The 24,541-nt window shown below is 44.3% G+C and overlaps 1 protein-coding gene across 7 annotated transcripts in view; it reads right to left on the reverse strand.

Moving 5' to 3' along the window:
- LOC120812478 (protein-methionine sulfoxide oxidase mical3a-like) overlaps positions 1-24,541 on the reverse strand; it is a 56,444-nt gene that overhangs the window by 31,471 nt on the left and 432 nt on the right. For 5 of the 7 annotated variants that reach the window (XM_078097501.1, XM_078097503.1, XM_078097505.1 and 2 more), the window contains exons 1-13: positions 18,543-18,714; positions 10,051-10,495; positions 9,166-9,373; positions 8,925-9,041; positions 8,715-8,816; positions 8,025-8,180; positions 7,587-7,687; positions 6,190-6,447; positions 5,926-6,041; positions 5,407-5,533; positions 5,211-5,304; positions 5,065-5,094; positions 4,434-4,581 (exon numbers count right to left, since the gene is read on the reverse strand). In XM_078097501.1, coding sequence (XP_077953627.1) covers positions 4,434-4,581; positions 5,065-5,094; positions 5,211-5,304; positions 5,407-5,533; positions 5,926-6,041; positions 6,190-6,447; positions 7,587-7,687; positions 8,025-8,180; positions 8,715-8,816; positions 8,925-9,041; positions 9,166-9,373; positions 10,051-10,329 — 1,736 coding nt within the window. In that variant the 5' untranslated portion in view covers positions 10,330-10,495; positions 18,543-18,714. Of the gene's footprint in view, positions 1-4,433; positions 4,582-5,064; positions 5,095-5,210; positions 5,305-5,406; positions 5,534-5,925; positions 6,042-6,189; positions 6,448-7,586; positions 7,688-8,024; positions 8,181-8,714; positions 8,817-8,924; positions 9,042-9,165; positions 9,374-10,050; positions 10,496-18,542; positions 18,715-24,541 lie in introns of those variants that run through there. The other 2 variants (XM_078097507.1, XM_078097506.1) reach the window with 1 other exon arrangement.

Below are 24,541 nucleotides of genomic sequence, written 5' to 3' on the forward strand. Positions count from 1 at the left end.
ATTTATTTTAGCCAACAGACAAATACAGAACAACATTATCATTTACTACTGATTAGGAAGCAACACCGGACGAGTGTGATTCAAATACTATGATCACCAGCTGACTGCTTACGTTGTCTGCGTGGGTGGTTTTTAGAATTCAAAAGCCGACAGATGCTCTGTAGCTCTGTGGAGCCGAGGCAAACGACAGATTGGGGATAGAAATGATGCCTGGCCAGTAGGGGTGAAACGATTCATTCATTGAATCGATTGATCGATTTATATTCCTGCGATGCAACTGAATCGATCTGTGCTCCGCAAATTGGCATTCCAGACGACATATATCGATTACAAATCGATTGAAATGGTACATAATCAATTGTATCGATACTTGGAAACTGCACATTGGATTTAAGTACAAAAACGGTGTGGATGCGTGTTTGTTTGTTTTTTAGCACTTTAGACACGTTAAACGTTATTCGATTCAGTCTGCCTGTCTGTGACGTCATCAGTACGCAGCGGCAGCCGCGCGAAACTCTGAACAACAACAAAACACAGCGTGGAGGAGACGACTGCGGACAAGACATTTACAAACCAACTTATCGATCCAGTCACTATGAGCGACCCCTACATTGCTCATGTGATCGTTATTCAAAAATGATTGATTACTGAAGTTTTTAAATTATTGTTGGAATGCATTAAGCATTCCAAGTATTGTTCTTCGAATCTTTATTGTTGGAATGCATTAAACATTCCAAGGATTGTTCTTCGAATCTTTATTCAACTTATTGTTGGAATGCATTAAGCATTACAAGTATTGTTCTTCTATTCTTTATTATTGGAATGCATTAAGAATTCCAAGTATTGTTCTTCTATTCTTTATTGTTGGAATGCATTAAGCATTCCAAGGATTGTTCTTCGAATCTTTATTCAACTTATTGTTGGAATGCATTAAGCATTCCAAGTATTGTTCTTCTATTCTTTATTATTGGAATGCATTAAGAATTCTAAGTATTGTTCTTCTATTCTTTATTGTTGGAATGCATTAAGAATTCCAAGTATTGTTCTTCTATTCTTTATTGTTGGAATGCATTAAGCATTTTTCAAATTTTTCAAATTTGTTTCAGTTGTTTTCAGCAAATCTATTAAATCCTTTCAGCTTCTCCCATTTCTGTATTTTCAGAAATTTCAAATTATTTCAGCTTTTCTAATAGCTGTAATTTCAGCAAATGTATTCAAATTCCCTTCAACTTTCTGTAATTTCAGCTATTTTTAAAAATTCATTTCAGCTTTCAGGTTTTTGCATTCCAACGCATTTTCAGCTGGAAATGCATTTTCTAGTTATTGTTGGAATGCATTAAGCATTCCAAGTATTGTTCTTCGAATCTTTATTAAACGTATTCATATTATTGTTGGAATGCATTGAGCATTCCAAGTATTGTTCTTCTATTCTTTATTGTTGGAATGCATTAAGCATTCTAAGTATTGTTCTTCGAATCTTTATTCAACTTATTGTTGGAATGCATTAAGAATTCCAAGTATTGTTCTTCGAAACTTTATTCCGCTTTCTTCTATTTCTTGCGTCGCACCTTTCAACTCCTCCTCCACACTTTCAGCTATAAAAACCCAATATTAAAATATTCACTAATCACTATTCAACTATTTATCTACTGCTATTGACACTAAAACTACTACTTATTCTAATGCTAATATTATTACTGCCAAAATTACAATTACTACTAATATTACTGCAAAAAATATTTTTTTCAAGACTCAACTCAGCTTTTGTCATTTATGAATTTTCAGCAATATTTAAATTTATATATTTCTTTAGTATTTTTTATTCCAATATATTTTTAGTCCATTTCAGATTCTTCCAAGCTTTTCTCAACTGTGTATTTTCAGCAAATCTATTGAAGTTAATTTCAGCATTTCTGATGTCTGTATTTTATCAATATTTTGATATTCTTTCTTCTATGGTTGTTTCATTTCTTCATTTTCAGAAAATCTGTGGAAATTCCTTATCGCTTCTCCCATTTCTGTATTTTCAGCAATTTCAAATTAATTTCAGCTTTTCTAATATCTGTATTTTCAGCAAATGTATTAAAATTCCCTTCAACTTTCTGTATTTTCAGCTATTTTCTGAAGTTCATTTCAGCTTTCAGCTTTTTGCATTCCAACGCATTTTCAGCAGTAAATGCATGTTCTAGTTTAATACAATCTTCATAGGATTGTTCAGAGTAAAGACTTTCACCCAGCTGAGTATTCTCTTACGCTCCAAATCGATAAGAGAATGATCTAATATTGCTCATTTTGTGATGAATCGGCAAAAAAAGAGAGATCTTGTCTCTATTTTCCAGCAACTAAACAGCAGTTTTGGGTCTAACACGGAGACTGCAAGTACATAGGAGAAGAGAAGCATCTCCGTACAGCAGGATACTTACACACGTTGCAGAAAGAAGAATTAATGCATCAATACTGCAGCTGAAAATACCATTAGAAGGAGCCATCAATACATCTGAACTGCACGTGCAATCCACTTAAAAGCATTATAACTGGAACATCAGGCACAACGTGAGCTCTCCCCTTGATGCCTTTGTGCACATCAGCACACGTGAACACAGTTTCCCGGAGGTACCGTAACTCATCTCTCCCCCTCCCCTCCTTCCATCAACTGGCCTATAAAGAGCAGCGGAGCACAACTGCTGCACTGCTAAAAGGTCACTCGGGACGCGGACACTTATAGCTTATAATTGCAGTTGTCGCATCGCAAACTACAATGCGGATGGAGACGGTGTTGTTTTTACTGTGTGTAATGTTAAAGAGAGGGTTTATGTGTGTGCGTGTGTCTTTCTTTGGGAGGAGCAGGTCAGGACATGAAGAGGGCTCCAAGTAGGGCTGGACGATATAGACCAAAAGTCATATCCCGGTATATTTTGGTTGGATATCGATATACGGTATATATCCCGATATTTTCTCCACATTAAAGGGAAGAAAACCTGAACGCAAATGTCAAAGCAAAGTCAAAGCCAAATATGACATGTCATTAGTTGTTTAATTGAAACCAGCAATTTCAGTAAGGAGTTCAAATAAAATCAAATAAATAAAAATGAATAAATAATAAATTAAACAATAAACAAATGCTCAGCCGTTCAAATAATAATATGTAAACACAACGTGTATAACAGGAGTATTCTTTTTGAAAACAAAGCTCCATAAGGTGCACATATAAATAAAAAAATATCTCATCACTGGTCAATGGAAAATGGGTCACATTAGCGAGCCGGTCAGCAAGGCTCTGCCTGACTTCAGTATACATGTTTGTGAGTGCTTCTCTTGCAAAGTAGTTGCGACTGGGAAGCTCATATCTCGGGTCCATCGTTTTCAGGAGCGTTTTGAATTCGACTTGTCCAACAGTTGCAACAGGGACCATGTCTTTAGCAATGTGATAGAACACCGCTTTCGTTATAGTGCACCACTAGTCACTTTTCTTTTCATAAGGCATACTGCGGGAAAATGAGGTTTGCAGTGAGCTTTGTTTCGGGGCTGGAGCTTGTTCGGGTCGTTTCTGGCATGCGGCTTCTGTAGCGCGCAGTTTCACACACTCTTCGTATTGCAGTTTGTGCCGTTGTTTTAGGTGGTGAAAAAGATTTGAAGTGCTTCCACCCCTGGCTGAAATATATCGATGTATGCGAAATTGTCTAATTCCATATCCCATTAAAAAATATATCGATATATTCGTTTATACCGATATATCGCCGAGCCCTAGCTCCAAGAGGCCATTATTACATAGAGCTGTCAACCCATTTACAGTGGTGATTGACTCATTAACAAGGTCCCAACCAGACAATGAACAACATTCACATATACACACAGCGGGCTCATCATTACAGGCACTGCAGGAGTTTTAAACCTTTCGCTCGGACCATAAAGGGTTACGCGTGGCAGAGTTTGCAAAATGTTTTTTTTGCAAAAGACATTTGTTATCGGCAGGAATCTGAACTCCTTTTGAACGGTGTTCTGCATCGGGACGCTCAGGCCTGACTTTCTCGGCCCTCATGGCGCTTCTGTGGTTTTTGGCGTCGGGCATGATACAGAGCAGTGATCCAACACCAGTATTTCATTAATAAACTGTATGTCTGGAAGGGACGCATAATATTATTTCCTGTGCAACATCGGGCTTGACTTAAACATTGTTTTATTAATTCTTGAAAGAAAAATAAATATTCATATATGAATTTGGATAATTATTTTTTATTCCTAAAATAATCAAAAAGAATTCTTGTAAAAATGTAACTTATTGTTGCTGCAACAAGTCGGTCAGGAATAAAACCAGGAATAAAGATTCTTGTATATAATGTAAATAGTATACAAACACAGTATTGTATTGAGGATATTGGCCCCAATAAATAGGCCCGTCACTGGTTCCGTACAGGTTTCTTTTAGCTACTCACATGAGGTCCGGTCGGTATCGGTCGATGAGGGCGCACAGGGCCAGACCGCTCTTCCAGGACATCGTAAGATCCGTCACATTGACATTCCTGTACCCCTCAGTTTGTCTCTGGCACCAATTCAGCAGCTTACTGGATCGAGCTATGGATTCTGGTGAGGCAGAAAAATCAAAAAAGGCCTGATGATGACGCAGCAGGTTAAACACAATCTGGGTTGAACATAAAACTGTTTCTGAGGAGCACGACGCAGTTTTCTGCTGGACAATGTCATGGAAGGCTGAGCATGGAATCACAAAGGTCCGTCATCCACGGCATCTTCATTCATGTTAGTACCAGTTTTAACCAGCCAATGAGTAGATATTATGAACAGTGAAAAGCTTTAAAAAGGACAAACATGGAGGCAAATGAGAGATTAGGAGAGGATGCACACAGGAAACCTTAAAAACATTCAATAAATCCACTGAATAAACCAGTGAGCTTGACTATGAGTTAGTACACAAAAATCTGCAAGGCTGCAATCGGTCAATCCCACAAGTTCCATCAGTTTGCATTGTTCATTTTGACAGTTTCCAACTGTTACAGAACTATCAGGAATTCTTGAAAAGCAACACCATGCTCTCGGACTTTGTGTTACCTCGCGACTGCTTGTCAAGCAGACAATTGTCTAGAGTGGAAATAGTTCAATATTACACATCAGCAATCGGCGCCTACACCAATCTGCACCATTTCTTATGCACTACTGAAACCGTTCATATTCTACAGCAGGTAACAGAGACTAACCATTCCTGGCCAACTTTGGCGTCGAAGAGTTGATCACATTCTCGATTTCGATGCGCATTTCCCTGGGCTCTCCTGTGTCGCACAGGTGCCTCACCTGCAAGATAAACACAGTCGTCAGTACTACATTACGTGGACAGAACACTCCGTTTCCTGGCTTCAAAAGACGGCACCAGAGATTTGATTGGCTCTCGCTCACCTGGCTGGGCTTGAGGAAGTTAAGGCAAATGTTGGGGTAACGCGTCGTTGGGTCCACGCTGAAATGGCTGAAGTTCTTACTGACGTTTTCCGGCGTGGTTTGGGGCAATAGGCGGTATATACTCTCCCTAAAAGCACAGAGGAAAACATCGGCTATATTCCCATGTGCAATATGAGCAGTCCTACTGATGGGAGGAAAACTACAGGCAGATACTAAGCGAATCGATCGCGAAAACTCATTAACATTGTTATCAAAAAAGCACAGAGGGCCATATAGGGGAGTCCCATTCCATTCAGTCCTTATGCGAACCGCTTATCCCATTAGTACGAGACGAGGTGGGACCAGTGCTCGAAATCACGTACACATTTCCTAGTAAAGCACTTAAAGATAAAAGGGCGTGTTTAAAGAGACAGAACACGCATCTGCGAAGGTGTCGCTGTGTGTGTGTGCGCGCGCGGGCGCATATTCGAGTACAAGTGTTAGGTGAGTCTTTGTGTTTCAGTATTTCCACACTCTCACCTCTCAGCTAGAACCTCAAGAGAGGTTTTTCCCTGAGCCCAGCTCCTCACCATCCAGCCGGAGTCTATGGCCGCCAGGAAGCCGCGGGCGATGCCGGTGCCCATGGGCCAGAAGGGCTGAGGGACACAGCAGACGCCACATCCAAACCACCAAATATGGCCACAGGAATTAGGAGAAGAGAAAAAAGGGGGAAGAATGTCAAAACTGTGGAAAGCTTTAGAAAAAAAAAAAAACCCAAAGACGCCGTTTCTCGCTCCATCTCACCTCCAGCAGGCTGTCGCCCACCAGCGCCACCAGCAGCTCGTGGCCGTGGCGCTGGCGCACCATGGCGGCGTTCTCCGAGGCGTACATGCAGGTGAAGTCGAACATGGCCACGTCGGGCTGCCCGTAGTGGTTGATGGCAAAGTCCAGCGCGGGCAGCTGGTGGTTGGTGGAGAAATCAGCGGCCTCGCGGGCGTAAGACAGCAGGGCGGCCTGGTCCACGTTGGCCCGGGACAGCAGCAGCTCTGTGTCCGCATAGTCCTACGACAGGGACGAGCGGTTAGGAGAAGTGCACGTCTGGATGAAGGCAGTGTTGGATGAAAATCAGCCGCTCGGCGCGTGTCTTCAGACTGAAGCTGGCCATGAGAAGAATGCTTTTCATCATTTTTTGTGACTGGGTCAAAAGTGACATTGTGTAAAGTTCAAACCGTAAACGTTCCCCGGTGTGAAGTCTATTTTAGAGTCAACGGCCCCAGAATAGACTTCTCTGTCTCGCAGTGGAATAAACCGAGCAGTTCTCTCCGACATGTAGCTTCAAAACGCTGCATTCCTTCACTGTGGCATGTTTTCACAGAGGGCGTACAAGGACATTCTTCCACCTTCAAGCTCCCCGGTTGTCCAACGCAGGCCCGTGGTGGTGGTGATGGTGGTGAGGGAGAGGAAGGTCAGGGTAGTGGAAGACATGAATGAGAGTCGTTCTGCAATTTTGCTGCCTTGAACTCGTGGAGTTCAAGGCAGTTGTCGCCCACCTGCCGTCCACTGCGCACTTCTTTTTCCAAAGTGCAGGACGGAGTCAATGTACTTGCTGTAAAATGATCCGTCTGGGACTTTGTTTTAACTACCAGAAGTTACTTAAACTAGTAAATTATGACTTTTCATTTGCACATGCCTGTATACTCCAAATCGCCTCAGGGCGCAGACTTGTGCGTTAATTAACCATTAAGCTCAATAATGTCATCAGCGCAACATGAAAACACACTCGTCTGAAACGATCAGAGAAGAAGAACGATGATGGTGATTAGTGACGGGCCTTTTGGGCGGCTTGTTAGAATGCAAAATGCCATCACACGAAACATAGCACGCCTTCAGTTACGTCTGTACATGAAGACATAAAAAAAAGGTCTTTCCTGTGGAAAGCGGCCGAGGAAAGAAAACTACCGCGTACAGCGAGGACCCAAACACGCAGTAAGTGTGCTTGAGTTGTCCGTTTGTTCCAGAACACTGCTGGCCTGGTTAGACCATTAGGCCGATACTGGGCAAAAAAAAACACAAAAGGGAATAAAAGGCTGAGAGAATGAAAGCGAGTGGGACACTGAGGCGAGAGAGGGACAGACTTCTGATTTTGTCAGCGACACACAGACAGAATACATTGAACGGAGATCTGGGCTTTGATCACTTACGTGCAGAATGACTCCCTTCTCCAACAGGCTCTGTTTTTTGGCAGTCATCACAAAGTAGTGCGTGTCGTCCTTGTAGTACACAATGTTTTCCAGGTCAATACCTAAAAAAGACCAACACAGAAGCACGGTTACGTACCGAACCATTGTTCTCCTTTTTGCCATCGCCGGCTGTCACGTCGTCATTAGAGCAGCGATTACCCGACCAGCAGCACATCGCCACGGCCACACTGCCGCGTCAGCAATAAACTGGCAGGCTTGGCATCGGATCTAATGTTAAGCATTTTAATTGGACAAATTCAGAGCGGTGTTTCAAGGAAAGATCATTTATCCTGTTAATTTCCACCCCCCCTCTCCAAAATGCTGATTCCAGGAACGTTTTGTATCTGTAATTTAAGGTTTAAAAACATAACGCTGCAGTAGATCGGAGCAGAGACGGACCTGTTGCTTCTCTGAGGTCTTGAAAGAACTTCTGGTTGAAGATGAAGGCCACCCCGCTAATCTCCTCAACCTTCGCCTCCGCCGACGTGTTCCTGTTGATGAAGTTGGCAGTGATGGCGATGGCAAGCTTCCCCCTGAACTCCTTGCGCCGAAAACCTGGGGTGGGGGGGTGGGGGGGGGGGGTGCGGGAATTACAAGAGAAAAAGGAAGTAGCTGTCAGGGAGGTGAGGAATCCGTGGGTACGGGACCCGAAAGCAGAGCGCTTGAGTGCTCCTTGCATAAGATGCATCAAACCCAGCAATTGTACACTATAAACACAACCAGATGGTCTGTATTCTGACAGCGTTCTTCTAGGAGGATGGGGGGGTGGGGGGGGGTTCTGCGTGATTGCAGTTCATGGAGCCTGCTGATGAAGGACAAGTGCTCACAGAGGAGAAACAAGACTGCCTATTCAACAATTCCTGCTATTAATTCCTCCTACTTTGGACGCAGCGGCCAAGACGGAAAACAAACACGCAGATGTAAACAGACGTGCACACATGTTCATTCATGCGCGAGGAACGCAGTGAGGTCAGCTACAGCGGTGCACAGATGAGATCATCGTTCTATGAGTTGGTTTATATGCAACAAACAGCCCGTATTGGGCTTTTCTCTTGTTCAAGGAAAACGAACAGCATTGCGAGGACTTGCCTGGCAGCGTGTTTCTCCTCCCGTCGGCTCCAATGATGACGTTGAACTCCAGCTCGTTGACAGGGTGGGTCCTGGGGTGCACCTCGGCCCTCCAGCCGATCCCTGAGAAAAACACACGGCACGTGTGACGTGGAGGAAACGCACGGCGTCGGCCGGCACGGAAGCGCACTGGCGGACAGACGGCACGCCATCGCTTTTGGGCGCACTCACTTTCAGGCTCTTGGTCTTCTGGGGGCTCGATGAGACCCTTGAACTCCACGTTGACGTGGATCTCGATGCCCACCAGGAGAGCCACTTTGAGCAGAATCAACTGCAGCTGACGAATACCTGCGACACGAGAAAAGGAGAAGGGGAGGACACTTGAATGAACTACAGAGGACACAAACGCACCTTCTCTCCCCAAAACATTGAATCTTGAAATCTCATAAACGAGGGTGTCGGGTGCACTCACTGATATGATCAATAGCACCAGCGCAGAACTTCCCGTAGAATTTCTTAGCCCCGAGGCCCCTGAGGTCCTGGATAGTGAAGGGCCACAGGTGCAGCACGTTGTTCCTAGAGAAGGCGTCCCTCTTCTCCAGGAGCACCACTTTTGCCCCGAGGAAACCAAGCTCGATGGCTGTACGTAAGCCGCAGGGTCCCGCGCCAATGATCAGACACTTGATACGGAGAGAGCAGCATGCAGCAGAGGCAGTAATGGTTTGAACTGTGCACGTGAAAAAAACGAGTCAGGACGCCTCACAGCGCACCCTGACAGCCCAATAACCAGCTTTTAGTTAGTGCATCCTGAAGTGCATCCTCACTTCGAACTCTCGCTCTCTGCCACACATCCTTACACAGCGGCAAGCCGCCAAACGATAGGATGGAATATGTGATGACAGCAAAAGTCTATGAGAGAAGCTAAATTAGGAGAGAGGCCAAGCTAATATAAACTAACAAAGCTATTGATTTGTAGCTGTGTTAGTGTAGTTTAGCTCTAACTACAACATTAGATAACCTGACATAAATTAAGGTACTATAAATGAGCCTTTTGAAGCTCAGTCCATGCTAAGCTAGTTCTAAGTCTAGTATTTGTTTGAAGTAAGTAAATGTTATCTGTAAATAGTCTTTAAATAAATAAATCAGCAGTCAAATTAACTTTTCAAAGTTGACACAACCAGTTTATCAGCCTCATTTTGGAGCGTCACTTCACGAAAAGCCTTCCCGCACACACACACGCGCTTGATCGTGCTAAGTGGTAATTATCGGCATCGAATGGCAGAATTCCCATCGAGGATCAAATTTGAGCTCCCGCTGAACTGAAGCCGGCCCTTGAAGGAAAACGGTCAACGCTCACCTTCGAGTTGGCACAGACGCGGCCCTTCTTGTACTCCTTCTGGCTCGCCCGCTTGTCTAACTTCGCCCAGAGCGCCTTGGCCTTCCAGTAGTTGAGCTTGGACTTGAGCTTGTGGTAGAAGACCCTGTACTCGCAGGGCTTGACCTCCAGGTGGTCGCACAGCTCCTGGAAGGCCTTGAGCGTGCCCTTGCACGTGGTCCCCTGGACGAAGTTGTCGAACAGCACGTGGGCCTTGTTGGCCCCGTTTCCTCCCGTTGCACCAGCTCCTCCATCCCCCATATTCCAGACTCCGGGCTTGTGAGGGTCCTGCTCCCCCCCCCCCCTCCCCCCCAGGCAGGGTTCTCTGGGTCCACCCCCAGCACTGGACAAAGCTCTCTCGTCGGGGGGGGGGGGGGGGGGGGGGGGGGGGGGGGGGCTCTAACTCCCAGCCTCAGGCATCTTCATTCTGTCCGCAAGAGGGAGTGAAATTAAAAAAACTTGATTAGTTAATAAAAAGCAGATTTCAAATGTCAGATAGAGATCAGCACAAGCGGTTGAGACGGCCTACAACTTTTGGAACCTTCTTAATAGAACGTGTCCTTACGTCCTCTAACCAGAAATTCCCACGTTGGACGGGGAAGCAATCACAGCAGCGATCGCGGACGAGTGCAGGACCGTTTACGGCCTCGCTGTCATCCTCCTGCAGCACAACGACCTCAAAAAAAACCAACCAGCCGTCTAAGGACGAGGACCCCGGACACAGGAAGGGCACTGAACACAAGGCCAAACAGGAAACGCTCTCCGGGTACATCATCCGTCACGATGGGAACATCTTGAGATCTGTGTGTGTGTGTGTGTGTGTGTGTGTGTTCGGCGCCACAAGCAACCTTTAGAAGGTGAGCGTTACAACCCCTCTATTTGAAGGAAAATAATGGCTCTGATTTGCTTCAGCTTCCCCAGGGGAGTTTTCATTCAATGCATCCCAAGAACCAGCGTGTCAACGAGGAAAAAAGAGACAAAATTGTTGATATTTTGTTTTACCTTCTAATATTAAAATATCCAGACTGCCTACAGCTTACTTTAAAGACAAGATATTCCATGTTCATTTGTAAAGTGCTGGTAGGTGTATTGCTGGATGGCTAAGGTAAGCTAACTGCTAGCTGTAGCTAGACATCTACAGTACATCAGACATAAGAGTAAAGCCTACTTCATGCTTCTGCATTTTCAGAGCGACGCAAGCCCCCCTTGTGTGTCCCTTGCGTCGCTTTTCACACCTCCTTGCGTCCTTGCGTGTGTTGAGACATTTTTCTAGGCTTGCGTCGAAAGCGACGCAAGCAACGCAAGCCTCCCGCAGCGCACCAGGCTGCGATTGGTCCGCTAACGTTTACGAGAGAAAGGATCAGATTTAAGAAATTTTGACGGAAGAAAATGCGTAAATATGACCGCTTCTACAAGCCGTCATTGGCGGGTTGTAGAAGCGGGTTGGATTCACGGAGGGAGATCGCCGCAAAGGCCGGTTTGCCGGTCAAGAGGTCAACAAAGTTGTGGAGGAAAATACGGGACAAATGAAGGGCAATACTAAGACACGTTTTTATTTACTCGCCTCTTTTGGACCATTCATTTTTCAATGTGTTGTCTGATATTTTGTGCTTTGTCCCATATCGGTTAATGTTGACAAATATATTTGTGTGTGTTGTACTTTTTAATGCTGTCATATATGGTAGTCCAGTGCGCTTGCGCATATACTGTGGGTTATACGGTAGTTGATGTTATGCCTGTAAAGGGAGACACGTGGTGATCCATTAAATCAACTAAGAAGCCTCTAATGCATTTATTTACAAATGCCATTTTAAATTAATCTCATAGCACTTGGTTGTTTTTTAGCTGTATGCATTTACTTAACTTGCACTACAATGATGGTAATAATTTAATGAATATGCTTCAAGTGAACATGAGGGTGTGTTTGTGAGTGTAGTATAGAGAACTAGTTCTGACGAATTTGAGGTTCTGTTTTAGAATAAAGGGTTGGAAATTAAAGCTTTCTAATGTCGTTTTTTTTTAAATCTGATTCATCGATTAATGGAAGAAATAATCGACCGATTAATCGATTATCAAAATAATCGTTAGTTGCAGCCCTGATATCAAACAAACAAAAAAAAGAATATAATGACATCAGGTTTAAGAGAAGAAGGCCGGCGAAATAAAAGCTATTCAGCAAGAGTGACAGTTGGCACACAAAACACAGCTAATGCAAATGTGACGTGACCAAAGGCTACATCGCAGTTCAAAAGGGTCTTTGGCAAGACGTTTAGGTCCTCATTCTAAGCTAATGTTTGGAGTAAAAAAAAGCTTGTGTTTGAGGTACAAACGGTTTGGATCGAGAAGCGGTTACAACGTGTTTAGTTGGACCTTTGGTGTGATGCATGTTAGAACGTGGACCGGAGAGATCAAATCCCAGCAACGTCATCTAGTCATCATGAGATGCCGCTAGTGTGCAGTTCTTAACGGTCCTTAATGGTTTAAAAGCACTGAAAGCATTTGTAGAGTTGTGGGAAGCTGAAGGGGCGAAGTGCTTCTGCTTCACGTCACACAGCACCTTTCAGGAGCTTGAGCACCCTGCAAACGTCTTTAATCTGGAGCTGCGAGAAATCACCGAAGCAAACGGACCCGCGCACAACATCAACCCGGGGGCTTTGATGTTAGCCCTCCAAATCGGACGTGCATGAAGCCACGCTGGGAAATGTTCTGCTGGGAATGAAGGGGAAGCGGTGACAAAAAAAAAAAACGAAATGGAAAAACAGCAACATTCTAACATCAACGGTATCTTAATGGCTTCTGTCCGTCTGACTCAACACTGAGCAACAGGCCAACACTCACACGACCTCATTTCAGGACACGGTTGGAGGTCGGGAAACATGGAAACTGTGCTTCATCGCGCGGTGCCTTCCTTTACGCGGTCGATGCAGAACCCTGGAACGGTTAACAAGGCACCGCGAGCGTCTCCTGTCTGCAGACTCCTTTTAGGAACTCACTGGCTGCTCACCGCAATCTGCACGCCGGCCCGACAGCAGCGGGCTTCACGCGAGCCAACGGACCTGCGGGAGGCTAAACCCGAAGGTCACGACACGGCAGGAGGTGTCCTCAGAGGACGTCCCGCCTCCCGTAGCGGTGCGGTACTTTGTAGGGTCGGTGCCAGACAGGATCTCGCTCTCTCTCCCCCTCCCTCGGAGAGACAGTTAAGCGAGGGGGAGGGGGGGGTCAGTGTTTCCACACCGCCTTCAAAAAGATGAGGCAGGCGCCATCAAACGGATTGAATTATTAAACCGGCCTCGTCCGGGTATCCAGCAGAGTCCACGGGACCACTTTATGAGGAGGAAACGGCTTGTTGTTCCGACTCCATGATGAAAGGGGGGGACATAGCAGCGAAATGTTGGTATCCGCTGACTAGAATAGAAGACATTACTCTTCTATATGAATAAATTGGAGAATGAGTGCACGGTCAGCTGTTTTTAGAGGGAAAAAAACAATAACTAGAGACAGAAAGCCAGCCTAGTTTATCATCACAAGATGGATGAATAGAAAGCTCAAAAGACGGCGTCACACTGGAATAGAAATCCCGTGATGCCAATATTGCCATTTATCGATTTGCAACATGTCTCCCAGTTGCTTCCTTACAAACAACGCGGATGAATCTCCATGACACACCTCGATCATCTCACGACGTGCAGCCACGTCCGATCACCCAGACCTCTGAAAAGGATTCAATGCCGTCTAAGTGAACAACTTGCCCTCTCCTGTGGCGCGTCAGACGCCAAGCAAACATCCTTCCCCTGGTCCTTCTCTGCTCCGCATCCTGATCCATTAATGAGCTAAACAGCGAGTTACGGGAACACGGGTGGCCTAACAGAGGTAGCACCTGCCCAAGACCTTTCTCGGGACGCCTTTGCATTGACGCTTGCTGTGGCCAGGAAGAGGTGCTGAGCGGGTGAATACCGGAGATCCAAAGAACGAGCGCTTCAAGCAGATATGGGTCTCCGCCAGGTCAGGACCTCACCGCTCCACCGAGCCACAGGGGAGGGGGGTTGTCGATGGCGTGGTCCACTTCTGGAACGGTATGTGTCGTCAACGGGGGGACGCACAACGAGGTGAAGCATGCATCAGTGGGCTGATTGCCATCGCATGATGAGAAGTCGGTCCAACCTTCTACGGTGCAACAGGTTGGACCTCTGGGCCTAAAAACAACAACAACAACACCGTCCCTCACGCTCTTTGAGCATCATCGCTCGTCCAGTTAATTTCTTTTTTTGGAGGCTCTGCTACATTAGATACCGAAAAACCATTGTGCTCGATTGTTGTTTAACACAACTTGGGAATGGCGTGTGTTGTTCTACTATTCTGCAACATGTGTGTAAAAATGTGACGTTAAAAAGGTAATGCATGGGAGCAGCTGGATTGTCCCAAACAAAAACAAAGAAGAAAACTGGTGCTCCCTGTCAAGGACAAACAATTAGCATGTTGTTGTTTTTCAAAGGCAGCTTTCATATACAACAACATCATTTGAAATTGTAAATATACCAATCCGATATGTGTCAATAAAAGGACACACCTAAAGAAGAGAGGAGACTTTGAGCCACATCATCGCGCCCCATATGAGGATATTTCAATAGTGCAAACATCGCCACCATTCAACACATTCCACAGGCTCTTCAATAGAACTCAACGTGACATGGAACAGACGTTCAAAGCAGAGTTTGCAGATCCTCTGATGCGCCGTTTCAGCAACGCGCACGTACGATGCACAAAAAAACAACGTAGTTAAGATCGTTAGTAACTCTGCTAAAACCACGCGAGCGTGACATTCCCCCGGACACGCTGCAGCCAGCGGGTCCCGGGTAACACGTTACACAACGCGCCGCTAGGAACATCCCTTCTTACCTCTGGAGTGAGTGGCTTTTATCATTCGCTCGTACGTGGCCGGAACCATTCCATGTCCGCGCGTGGCTCCAGATATTCCCGTAAAATCCTCTTGGCGGGGTGTAATTTTTGGGGGTTCGGGAAGCGTTCGCTGAGGCCGGAGCGAGGAGCCTCACAGCGGAGGAGAAGGCGCGACTTGAAACTGACAGAGAGGGATCGGTCGAAACCATGAGCACGACAAGGTGAGGGGGGGAAGCGAGCAAGTCTATGCATGACACTTTACCGAAACATAGCGATGTTATTTATTTCAATGTAAACCGGAAAAGGGTAAATGGGCTAAAACACCCCGCCAACTTATGCTAGGAATACACCGTGTTATGTCAGAAATCATCCGGCTGTATTTAAAAATATAAGATACACCCCCCCCACTACTGCTTGGAATGAGCCTGCGTGGTTTAACTCAGTTTAATCCAATTGGTCTCTTCCATCGTGACGCAGCAGTACGGCTGCCTTCACGTGGTGTCAGAAATATTACAACTAGTTTACACAACAAGAAAAGGCGGCCGTCATTTCACACGATAGCAAAATTGCAGAGATGTTATAGCAATTCTCTTTTACTGTGAGGTTCTCTTCGATACCTTATGTGTGATTGTGCAGCCTAAATAACTCCACTCGACTTGTCATGACTCCTTTAGACAGGTGTCAACAGAGGTTCCTGAAGATGGCTTAATAATTAATTATTAATAGTAATAATACATGTGCAGCATCGATTTAAATTCAATTAGAACAATTGATGTAACATTCCTGCGACTACTATCCTTGTTACTTGTACCTTCAGTCGTTTAGGTATTAAAATTAAAATGGGCTTTGTAAAGGCAGCATTGAAGGAAGTGAAAAGTAATTTGTTTGGTTGCATGAGCAATGAATTTAATTCCTCAGTTTCAATGAGTTTGTTGTATCTGTCCCCAAGGGCCCTTTCCAGTGTATAGAATCGTGCAAAAATATTTCCCACTGAATTCCATAGCCTATTTGTTTGTTTTCTAACAAAGCAAAGCCTTGGATTGTTTGCCTTTGTTGAAAACCACTAAAGATTACCACTTTGGATAATAATACGTTTCAAACAATCGCTTTCAAATGGCAAGACAGCATGTGCAAAACAGTATAGTGAGTCTCTGGTTACTTCCCACAGACAGAAATATGCATCACTGATGCACAGCTTTGTTTCGTCTCATATATTCCTTCTACAGAAACTTATTGTGGCAGACAAACGAACGACGTCGCATCCCGGACAGCGAATGCAAAGAACCTATTAAAAGCTGTAATGATTATCTTAAGGGTTTAAGGACAATGACTTACAGGCCCGTCGTGAAAACCCTACTCAACTATCACAAGTTTCACAAGTCACTGCTGCCGTTGCCAACATCTGGATCACAGGCAAAAACAAAGGAATATAAGCGTGCAGAGTCGGTCTCTCTCCCTCCTAAACACCCAGCAAGATGGACACCTTCCCGTCACCTCGTGTCTCCGGACAGATAGCCCTGCGTGGCTGGTTTTTACAAGTAAACAGTGACGCACAGCGTTTTGTTATCTCTGACGAGGATGTTGTATAAACTTTAACTTGAAGTCGGCCACGTGGAAGGAGCAGTGCCATAATATTTTTGTTCATTCAAGAGACTGCATCACTTTTTTAATTTTAAAAATTCGTCTGTGCGTAACATTCATCCTGCCCATGTAACAGGTCTAAGTAAATATGTAAATCTTTTTTTGTTTTCAATTGTGTTTGGTTCAAGTTACTGTGTTTTATTTCTCCAAAATCCTTTTTCTGTCCTGTGTGTATAATTAGCTTTGGTATTAGGAGTTATATTATTTTGTGTAACAGCGCCCTCTTGTGGGTAGAGTGTTTTGTTTGCGTTCCCTCGTCAGTCTGCTCACCAGTGGGTGAGGGGAGGTACGTACCGTACGCAACGTGAGCATTAAGACCAAATTAATGTATTTCACTGTCTAGGTACACTTGATCATTTCTTTATGTGTAATATTGTAAGGGCATATGGGACGAGTGGTTTTGTGTTCTTTTAATTTATATTTGAAGTGAATAATGGGACGTTGCAATAGCTAGCTAACCACCTTGCTCTATGCGTGCGTCGTTAGCTTTCGCCATTTTGTCTCCATGCGTATATGTTTCGGTGTTTCTTTTTTTTTTGTAAAGGTTACCGGTTGTGTATGGAGAAGAATCACGTCCATGTTTTTATTTGATTTCTACAGGTATGTACTTTTATTCTATTTTATTTTATTACCATGTTCAGCAAATGTGATGTTCATTTATATGTATTACGTTAGGAAGTCCGACAATTGTGGTGTAATCCTGTAGGTATTTATGTTGTAGTATGTGTGAATAGAAGATATATTTCCTAAGGAGAACATGCAATGTGATCGGAGAGAAAACAGTTTGATGCGGACATTTATTCTCCATAGTTAGTTGTATTTGTTGTATTTTGTTTTATGCTTTTGAATGAATGTAATTCAACTGTCAGTCTGCTCACCGGTGGCTGAGGGGAGGTTATTGGTTGTGTATGGAGAAGAATCACGTCCATGTTTTTATTTGATTTCTGCAGAATAAAGTGCCTAAGGGAATGTCAGCGTCCTGTTATCAGTGCACCTGAACACAACGCAGTAGTCGGCGAGACGCAGACCGCGCCGGCTACACCCACAAAGATGTTTTGAATTGGGAACAATTTAATGCTCTAAACTAGCCAGATTTTTATCAGATCATACAGAATCGGTTCAGCAGTGAAATGTAGTTTGCCTCAAATAAAATACTATTTTACTAGTTTAAAGGCAAATTTTGCTTCATGTTGGAAAATAAAATGATCTTTGTTTCCAGTAGCTCCAGACTAACAAGGTTTATGCGTAAGATAAAAAACATTAAACTTCTCACTTCCTCTGCTTGCATGTGGCGAGTTGGGCTCCGTACTGCTGCATGCTTCTCTAAATGTATACTAGCTTCATCATGTCCTGCTACTCAAAACGAGGATTTCCTAATATTATCAATAAAAAAATGTGCCGGTATATATACATACATAGAAGTATACATACATAAGTATATGTACCTACTAATGAATACAGCTCTGTCTGATGTAGTTACACATTGCAACATTTACATTGCATCCTATCTTTCCCACGTTTTTGCGTGGGAAAGAGGTCTTGCAGCCGGGAAAAGCTCAGCGTCTCCACCGCCGCAAAGGACGTTCTACATGTGAACTCATCAATCAGAACAAGCCATCCTAGTTGGATTTGCACGGATTTGCTAATTAAACAAACCTCAGGGGACGCAGGATATCCGCCGGGCCTGCTTGTGTGAACATGAGAGAGAGAGCAACAGACTGAAGCCTGCAGACAAAGGGCGGTCTGCCTAAGGAGAGGCAGGCTGCACACATTCCCAACATAACAAAGGAAAGACCCATGATGTCATCCGTGAAAACTTCCCGGGCATCTGCCGTGTCACATTATCAAACAAAGCTGAGGATGCTGCATCAAATCTCCATTCATTCACCTGTGATGGAGGCTGCATGAAAGAGGCCAATAAAGGCAAAGGTACTCACTGTACGGAGGAAGGTAGACAGACACCAGGTATTCCTCCAACTGGGATTTAATTCTCTTTCTATATTCCTCCTTCGCTGTCCTCGTCTCTTTCTGCCTCTCCTCCCGCCTTCTTCCCCCCTTTTCTTCTCACCACAGCAAGATGCTGCCTGGACCAGTGCTCGTTGTCATGGTAACCGAAACTGGGGAGGATTCTCATGTGACCGGATCTCCCCGGGCACTGATTGGTCTGACGCATTAGAGGGGAGGAGGGATGGATTGGGAGGGGAGGGGAGGTGAGTGGAGGGGGTGGACAGGGCGGGTGACATCACCCGCCCACAGGCTCACCAACGGGAGGAATCCTGCAAGCGCGCACACACACACGCACACACACACGCACACACACAATGGGTGACTCTTTAAGGTGGGGTTCAGCTGAAGTGGTGCAATTATATGGGCACGGATGATCCGGTTTGACTCACTGACTTATGGGGTGTCTGGCTGTGGGCCTTTGCTCAGCTGTCCGCTCTAATGTGCGAGGCTAAAAAATGCCCCAGGACCCCAAACTGCCAGGGGCCCGAACGCAGAAATAACATGCAAGTGTAACCCACGCATGCAACCCACCTTGTCTTGTATGTAACATACAAGACAAGGTGGGTTTCGGGACAGAGGATGTTGTATGTGTACAGACTGTAAAGCCCTCTGAGGCAAATTTGTAATTTGCGATTTTGGGCTATACAAAATAAAATGAATTGAATTGACATGCGAGAGCCCTCACGTGTGGCAGCTTGACCTGCAGGGCTGCTACCCTTCAACCTCCCCAACGGGGTCGGGAGGGAACTATTTATAGCACTGCAGAAACCAGACGGATACGTAACTGCTACTATTCACACGGTGACATTCCTCCTGCATGCAGACAAACTGAACCAACGGGAGCCTCGGGCACTTAAACATACAATCCAGAGCAGGCCGCTGTGTCGGTTCCCTGCTGAATTAAGAGATTACGTAAATAATACAAGCATTGTGCCCAACACGTGGCTGCCACACAGAGTCGTGGCTTGCTGTGCAGACTGTTGTGTCTCAGCAGCTCTGCCACAGATGTGAAACGATGAACATGATGACGTTCAAGAGGAATCCGCTGTTATTTTATTCACAGCTGATGTGATTCACGTGATGCTTTTGCAAGATGTTGAGTACACAACACAAAAATATGTCTCACTGATCTTTTGCTTTTTCATAATTATCCCCCAACAGCAAAGACGTAAACGGTTTATTTTGTGTGCAACCTTTATTCCCTGATGGACCAAAAAAATTTAGAATTTTTTCTTCCTTTGGAATCCAGACACCACATAGTTTTGGCTGTCATATTCACAGAAATTAAATAAAACAAAAATATTATATGGGATTAAAATGGAAAAAAAACATCTTCTTGATTAAATAATGAATATCTATTCTTTGGATGTGAAACAAGTAACTGCTTAACGTCGTGAATATACTCATGTTTTCTTTTATCTCGATCTACTTCGTACAGAGGCTGTCTGGATTAATCGACCAGCGTAGAGGAAACCACAGATACCCTTTATGCAGACATTCTTCTTTTAATGCTATAACTGGCTTGAAAGCTTCATTAAAAAAAAAACAGATGCCATCTGTTCCCCTACAACCCGGCAGGCACTGTACACATACATTTGATATTCACTCAAATTAAACATATATATTACATTACATTACATTACATTACAGGTCATTTAGCAGACGCTTTTATCCAAAGCGACTTACATTACACTTTAAACCCGTGGCTTTTTTTTTCACATTTTTGCCCGGGGAGCAATTAGGGGTTAGGTGTCTTGCTCAGGGACACTTCGACATGGAACATGGGGCAGCCTGGAATCGAACCACCGACCTTATGCTTCCCAGCACACCTTCTCTAACCCCTGCGCCACGACGACCCCATATATTTATATATACATATATACAGTATATGCCGTATATTAATTCTAGTCTTGGTCCATAAACACAATAAAGTAAATATGCAGGATCAAGTCAGTGAAGCATTGGATCGGTGGGTGCCACATGTTTGTGCCTCCATGTGTGCACATTGATCTGAATTATAGAAGACTGTAGATTCAAGCGGGTTTCAGCAGGTTAAACGACAGGAAAGAGCACGGCAAGGCAAGCAGCCAGTTATCACCCCGTTAAGACTTACTCACTCTGCCCTTTCACCATGAGCATAAATGGCGAAGGGAATGACGCAAGCAGTGATGCTGATCGGCGGCATCACGGTGTTTACAGCCCGTCATTAGGGACCCGTTACGGGTCGGTGAGCTGCTGAGGAGGAGAGGGAGAACGGAGGAGCAGAGGCACCACGGCAGAGCGACGGTACCCTGAAAGACAGGCAGGCGCTCCCACGGCTGTGACCTTTAGATGGCTGAATTGGATTGGCTCGCACTGGTTCCCATACTGGGCAGTGACCAAACCAGCACTAAGACTTATGACTTATGACACATTGTCATGGCAACAAATCCGATACCGTAGATCAGATATTCACTAGTCTCCACAACCAATGCACCACTAATGAAATTTCTTTCCCCGCCTTTGGCAGCGGAGATCTCAGAGACATAATGTATGTATTGAAAGGGACACAAATAAAATCATATGGATACCAGATAGAAGAAACTTGATACCTCCAAGTTAAAAAAGGTGTGTTTTTAGCTGAAACAATCCATTAATATGCATTCAGTTTTTGCCTGACAGTATTTCAGCCCTCCTGCTATGACAGTAAATATAACGAGCTGAGCGGGAGAAGGGATCTTCCGATAGTTCATCTGGAAGACAAACAGCAACAACACTGAGCAGCAAATAAAAACCACTCAGTGTATGAGATGCTCAATAGCACTCCACTTTCAAACTCAATAAAACAGTGGACGCCCGTCAGCTGCGACTTTTCCTTCATGAACATTTAAGCCAGTTTTTCAAAACGGCGCTGCGAGGACTCACGTCAGCTAACTGGCTGTGTGTGCGACTGGCAGCTGGCTTCAGATCACTGCACTTAACCCCCGTGCCCCGGGCACAAACAAGGTTTTAAACATGGTCAGTTACCACGGCAACCAGCTTCTCCTCATGAGGAGAGTCTAGAGCTTGCTAAATATATCACATATTTGGGTGAAAAACTACACAACTGGAATATATATATATATACTATATTATACTGTACATACAAAATGGTTCAGGTATCCTCTGTTTCCTTGGATTTGTTGGGAGTTTCTGCTTAAGATTAAACACACTTTTTTATTCACTATTAGCTGGCAGAGTATGCTGGGATTCTGTCTTACTCCTGCTGTTGTCCCCTTGTACAGACAGTCATCTAAATGTAACCTGACTTTAATTTAGCAGGATCAGCGATGAAGCCTGCCTCAGTGAAGTCAATACGCTGGCAGAGTAGAAACATGCCAGACACAACAGAGCATGGAAATGGGTAATTGCATCTTAATCCAAGGAATTAGATGGTTCGATGAATCAAATTACATCGTAACACAAGTTTATACTTCAGCAAAACTGTTTTGTTCAGCTGACTTGCAATATATGTATAAAGTATTTTATGCAATATAGGTAACTTTTGGGGCAATCGTCTCTAAGTTTATGAGTGTAGCTCATAAACTGTACACTCTACACTGACATTATCTTAGTAGTTGTTGTTTTTTACTATAATTGTTACTGTGAGTGACTTGAGAGTTTGTTTAACAACCTGGGGACTTGTTGTGTGACTGACACGTCGCCTGTGTGAAAGTTGATCCCGGTGGGATTGGGAAGAAGAACCAGGGAGACAGCTGCAAGTGAAGAGACTTAAGTCCAGTTGGGACTCTCTCCCCACTGTTTTGTTTGGACATGAATCAAACGTCCAAATAGTTGTTGCATCTATTTATGAACCGGGTCTGAGCTCGTGCTAACAACCCCTGCTGCTTGTATGCATTGAGGTTTGCCACCAGCTCCTTCTCGCTCTTCTCAAGGCTTCAGCACTGCAATGTCCTGTTTTGTGTTCCTCTGCTACTCGTCTAACATTCCCTCCCTGTTGACCTACTTCAGACACACACCTACACCTGTACACATAAAGTACATGTCGATGCGATACACGAATAGCAAAACATAGAGTTGTGGAGAGTGACGAGACAGGGGACGGAGATGCGTTGAGTCAGCTTTACTCTCCACTTCAATAATACATATCAACTCGGAACACGTGAGAACTACGTGACACGCACATTAAAACCTCACATCAAAAACACTTTCCCTTAATGGTACAGTCCCTTGGTGAATGTCTCTCCAGCGTTACTTGTGGGTCACCACAGAGTCTTTAATGTCTAGAAAATAGCATGTCAACACTGACATATCATAGTCTAATCAAGTCAAGTGCTATAAAACAGGTTACTATTTACACGTTCAGGAGCTTTCAAATGAATTGTCCTTTTAGCTCTATTTTTGGTCTCCTCCCTCCCCTGAGAAAAACATCCAGCTCTTTAGCTGCCAACAGAGCAAACTAGGGCAACAGAGACGGAGTGTTTAGGTGAGAGGGATCTGCACTGCATTGTCAGCTGTAACCGCCGTACCAGATCAGTGAGTGTGCGATGAACTCGCGTGCACCAAACAAAGCTGAGAAAGACTTGGTGACACTTTACCGTCACACTGACAGTAGTTTTTGCTCCTTTAATAACGCTGCGTAGAGGAACAGGAAACAGATTTGGTTGGTCAATAACTCTCTGTGGGTTTGTTGCAATGAGCGACGTCGTTCCTGTTACAGATGGTCACTGATCCATTGTGACATAAGAATAATGAATAGTTCAATATATGCAATAAAACAAATTTGGGTTGTTAAATTGGGCCATGCTTACTAAGTATATATTCAGGTCACAATTTAAACCCAGTCTCATCATCGCCAACCCAATGTGGGAGAAGCTACAGAACTTTTTGAACCCAAATCAGTGTGACCCAAGTTGCAGATTTGGACGAGCTGCAGCTGGATATCATGCAGCAGCCGTATGTACACGCTGCTCTTTGTGGTGAGGGCAGGTTATGGTTAAGGGTCACAGCCACTATTGATTGGGGTTAGGTTAAGGTTACGGTCATAGTTACAATTGCACTGGGGTTGGGGCTTAGTTTGGGCCCTTGTTAAGGTAAGGGGGGGGGGGGGGTCATTTAATTGTAATGCAGACTTTTCAAACAACCGTGGCTCTGGTTTCATATTATACAAGATTTGGAATGTGCTGGATTATGACAGACACAGTTTAATTTTGGTTCTCTTCATCATATCTAGACTACCTAAATTATTTTGTTCTTATTTCACAGTGCCAAACCTAGTTTATGTTTCAGAGTTGTAATGGAGAGCAGATGAAATAACACATAACTTTTGTCAATGTTTTCATTATCTACCTCTTCCCTGCCGTGACTCGCCCACATGTGATGCGTTCAGGTTAGTCGCATCACATGTAAACAAAGGACATGCGGACAGCAGACAGAACGTGGGACTAGTGGGGTATCTATTGGAAAAGTGTCCTGAGGACAGACTGGAATCCAAAGTTCCACATACGGGTCTTTTGTCTATTAGAAAACAACAAAGCTTCTGAGGGGGAAACCGCGTAGAATTCTTGTTTTTTTCTGTTGTTGTTGACATGCAAGCACAACCATTCACACGCGAGGCAATGCACACAAGGGGTATAACAATTCATTTTAACAACAATTCGATTCGAATCACGATTCATGGTTGCCGATTCGATTCATGGTCCATCTGGATTCATTTAGAACAATTCGATTCAGTGACTTGAAATCGATTCAGTAACTTGAAATCGATTCAGTAACTTTACTGGACAGTGCAGGCAAGTTTCTGAGATCCCTGTTGTTTCTTGTAAGGAAATCCGGTTTAAATTAATTATGGATATTATAAACAAGCAAACAACAATTATTGGAAAATGCATTAACCTTTTATTTGAATCAAGTGCCATTTTCAATGTAAACATTACTCAATAATTACACA

Source organism: Gasterosteus aculeatus, chromosome Y (assembly GCF_964276395.1).
Source record: "Gasterosteus aculeatus chromosome Y, fGasAcu3.hap1.1, whole genome shotgun sequence".
Taxonomy (NCBI): Eukaryota; Metazoa; Chordata; class Actinopteri; order Perciformes; family Gasterosteidae; genus Gasterosteus; species Gasterosteus aculeatus.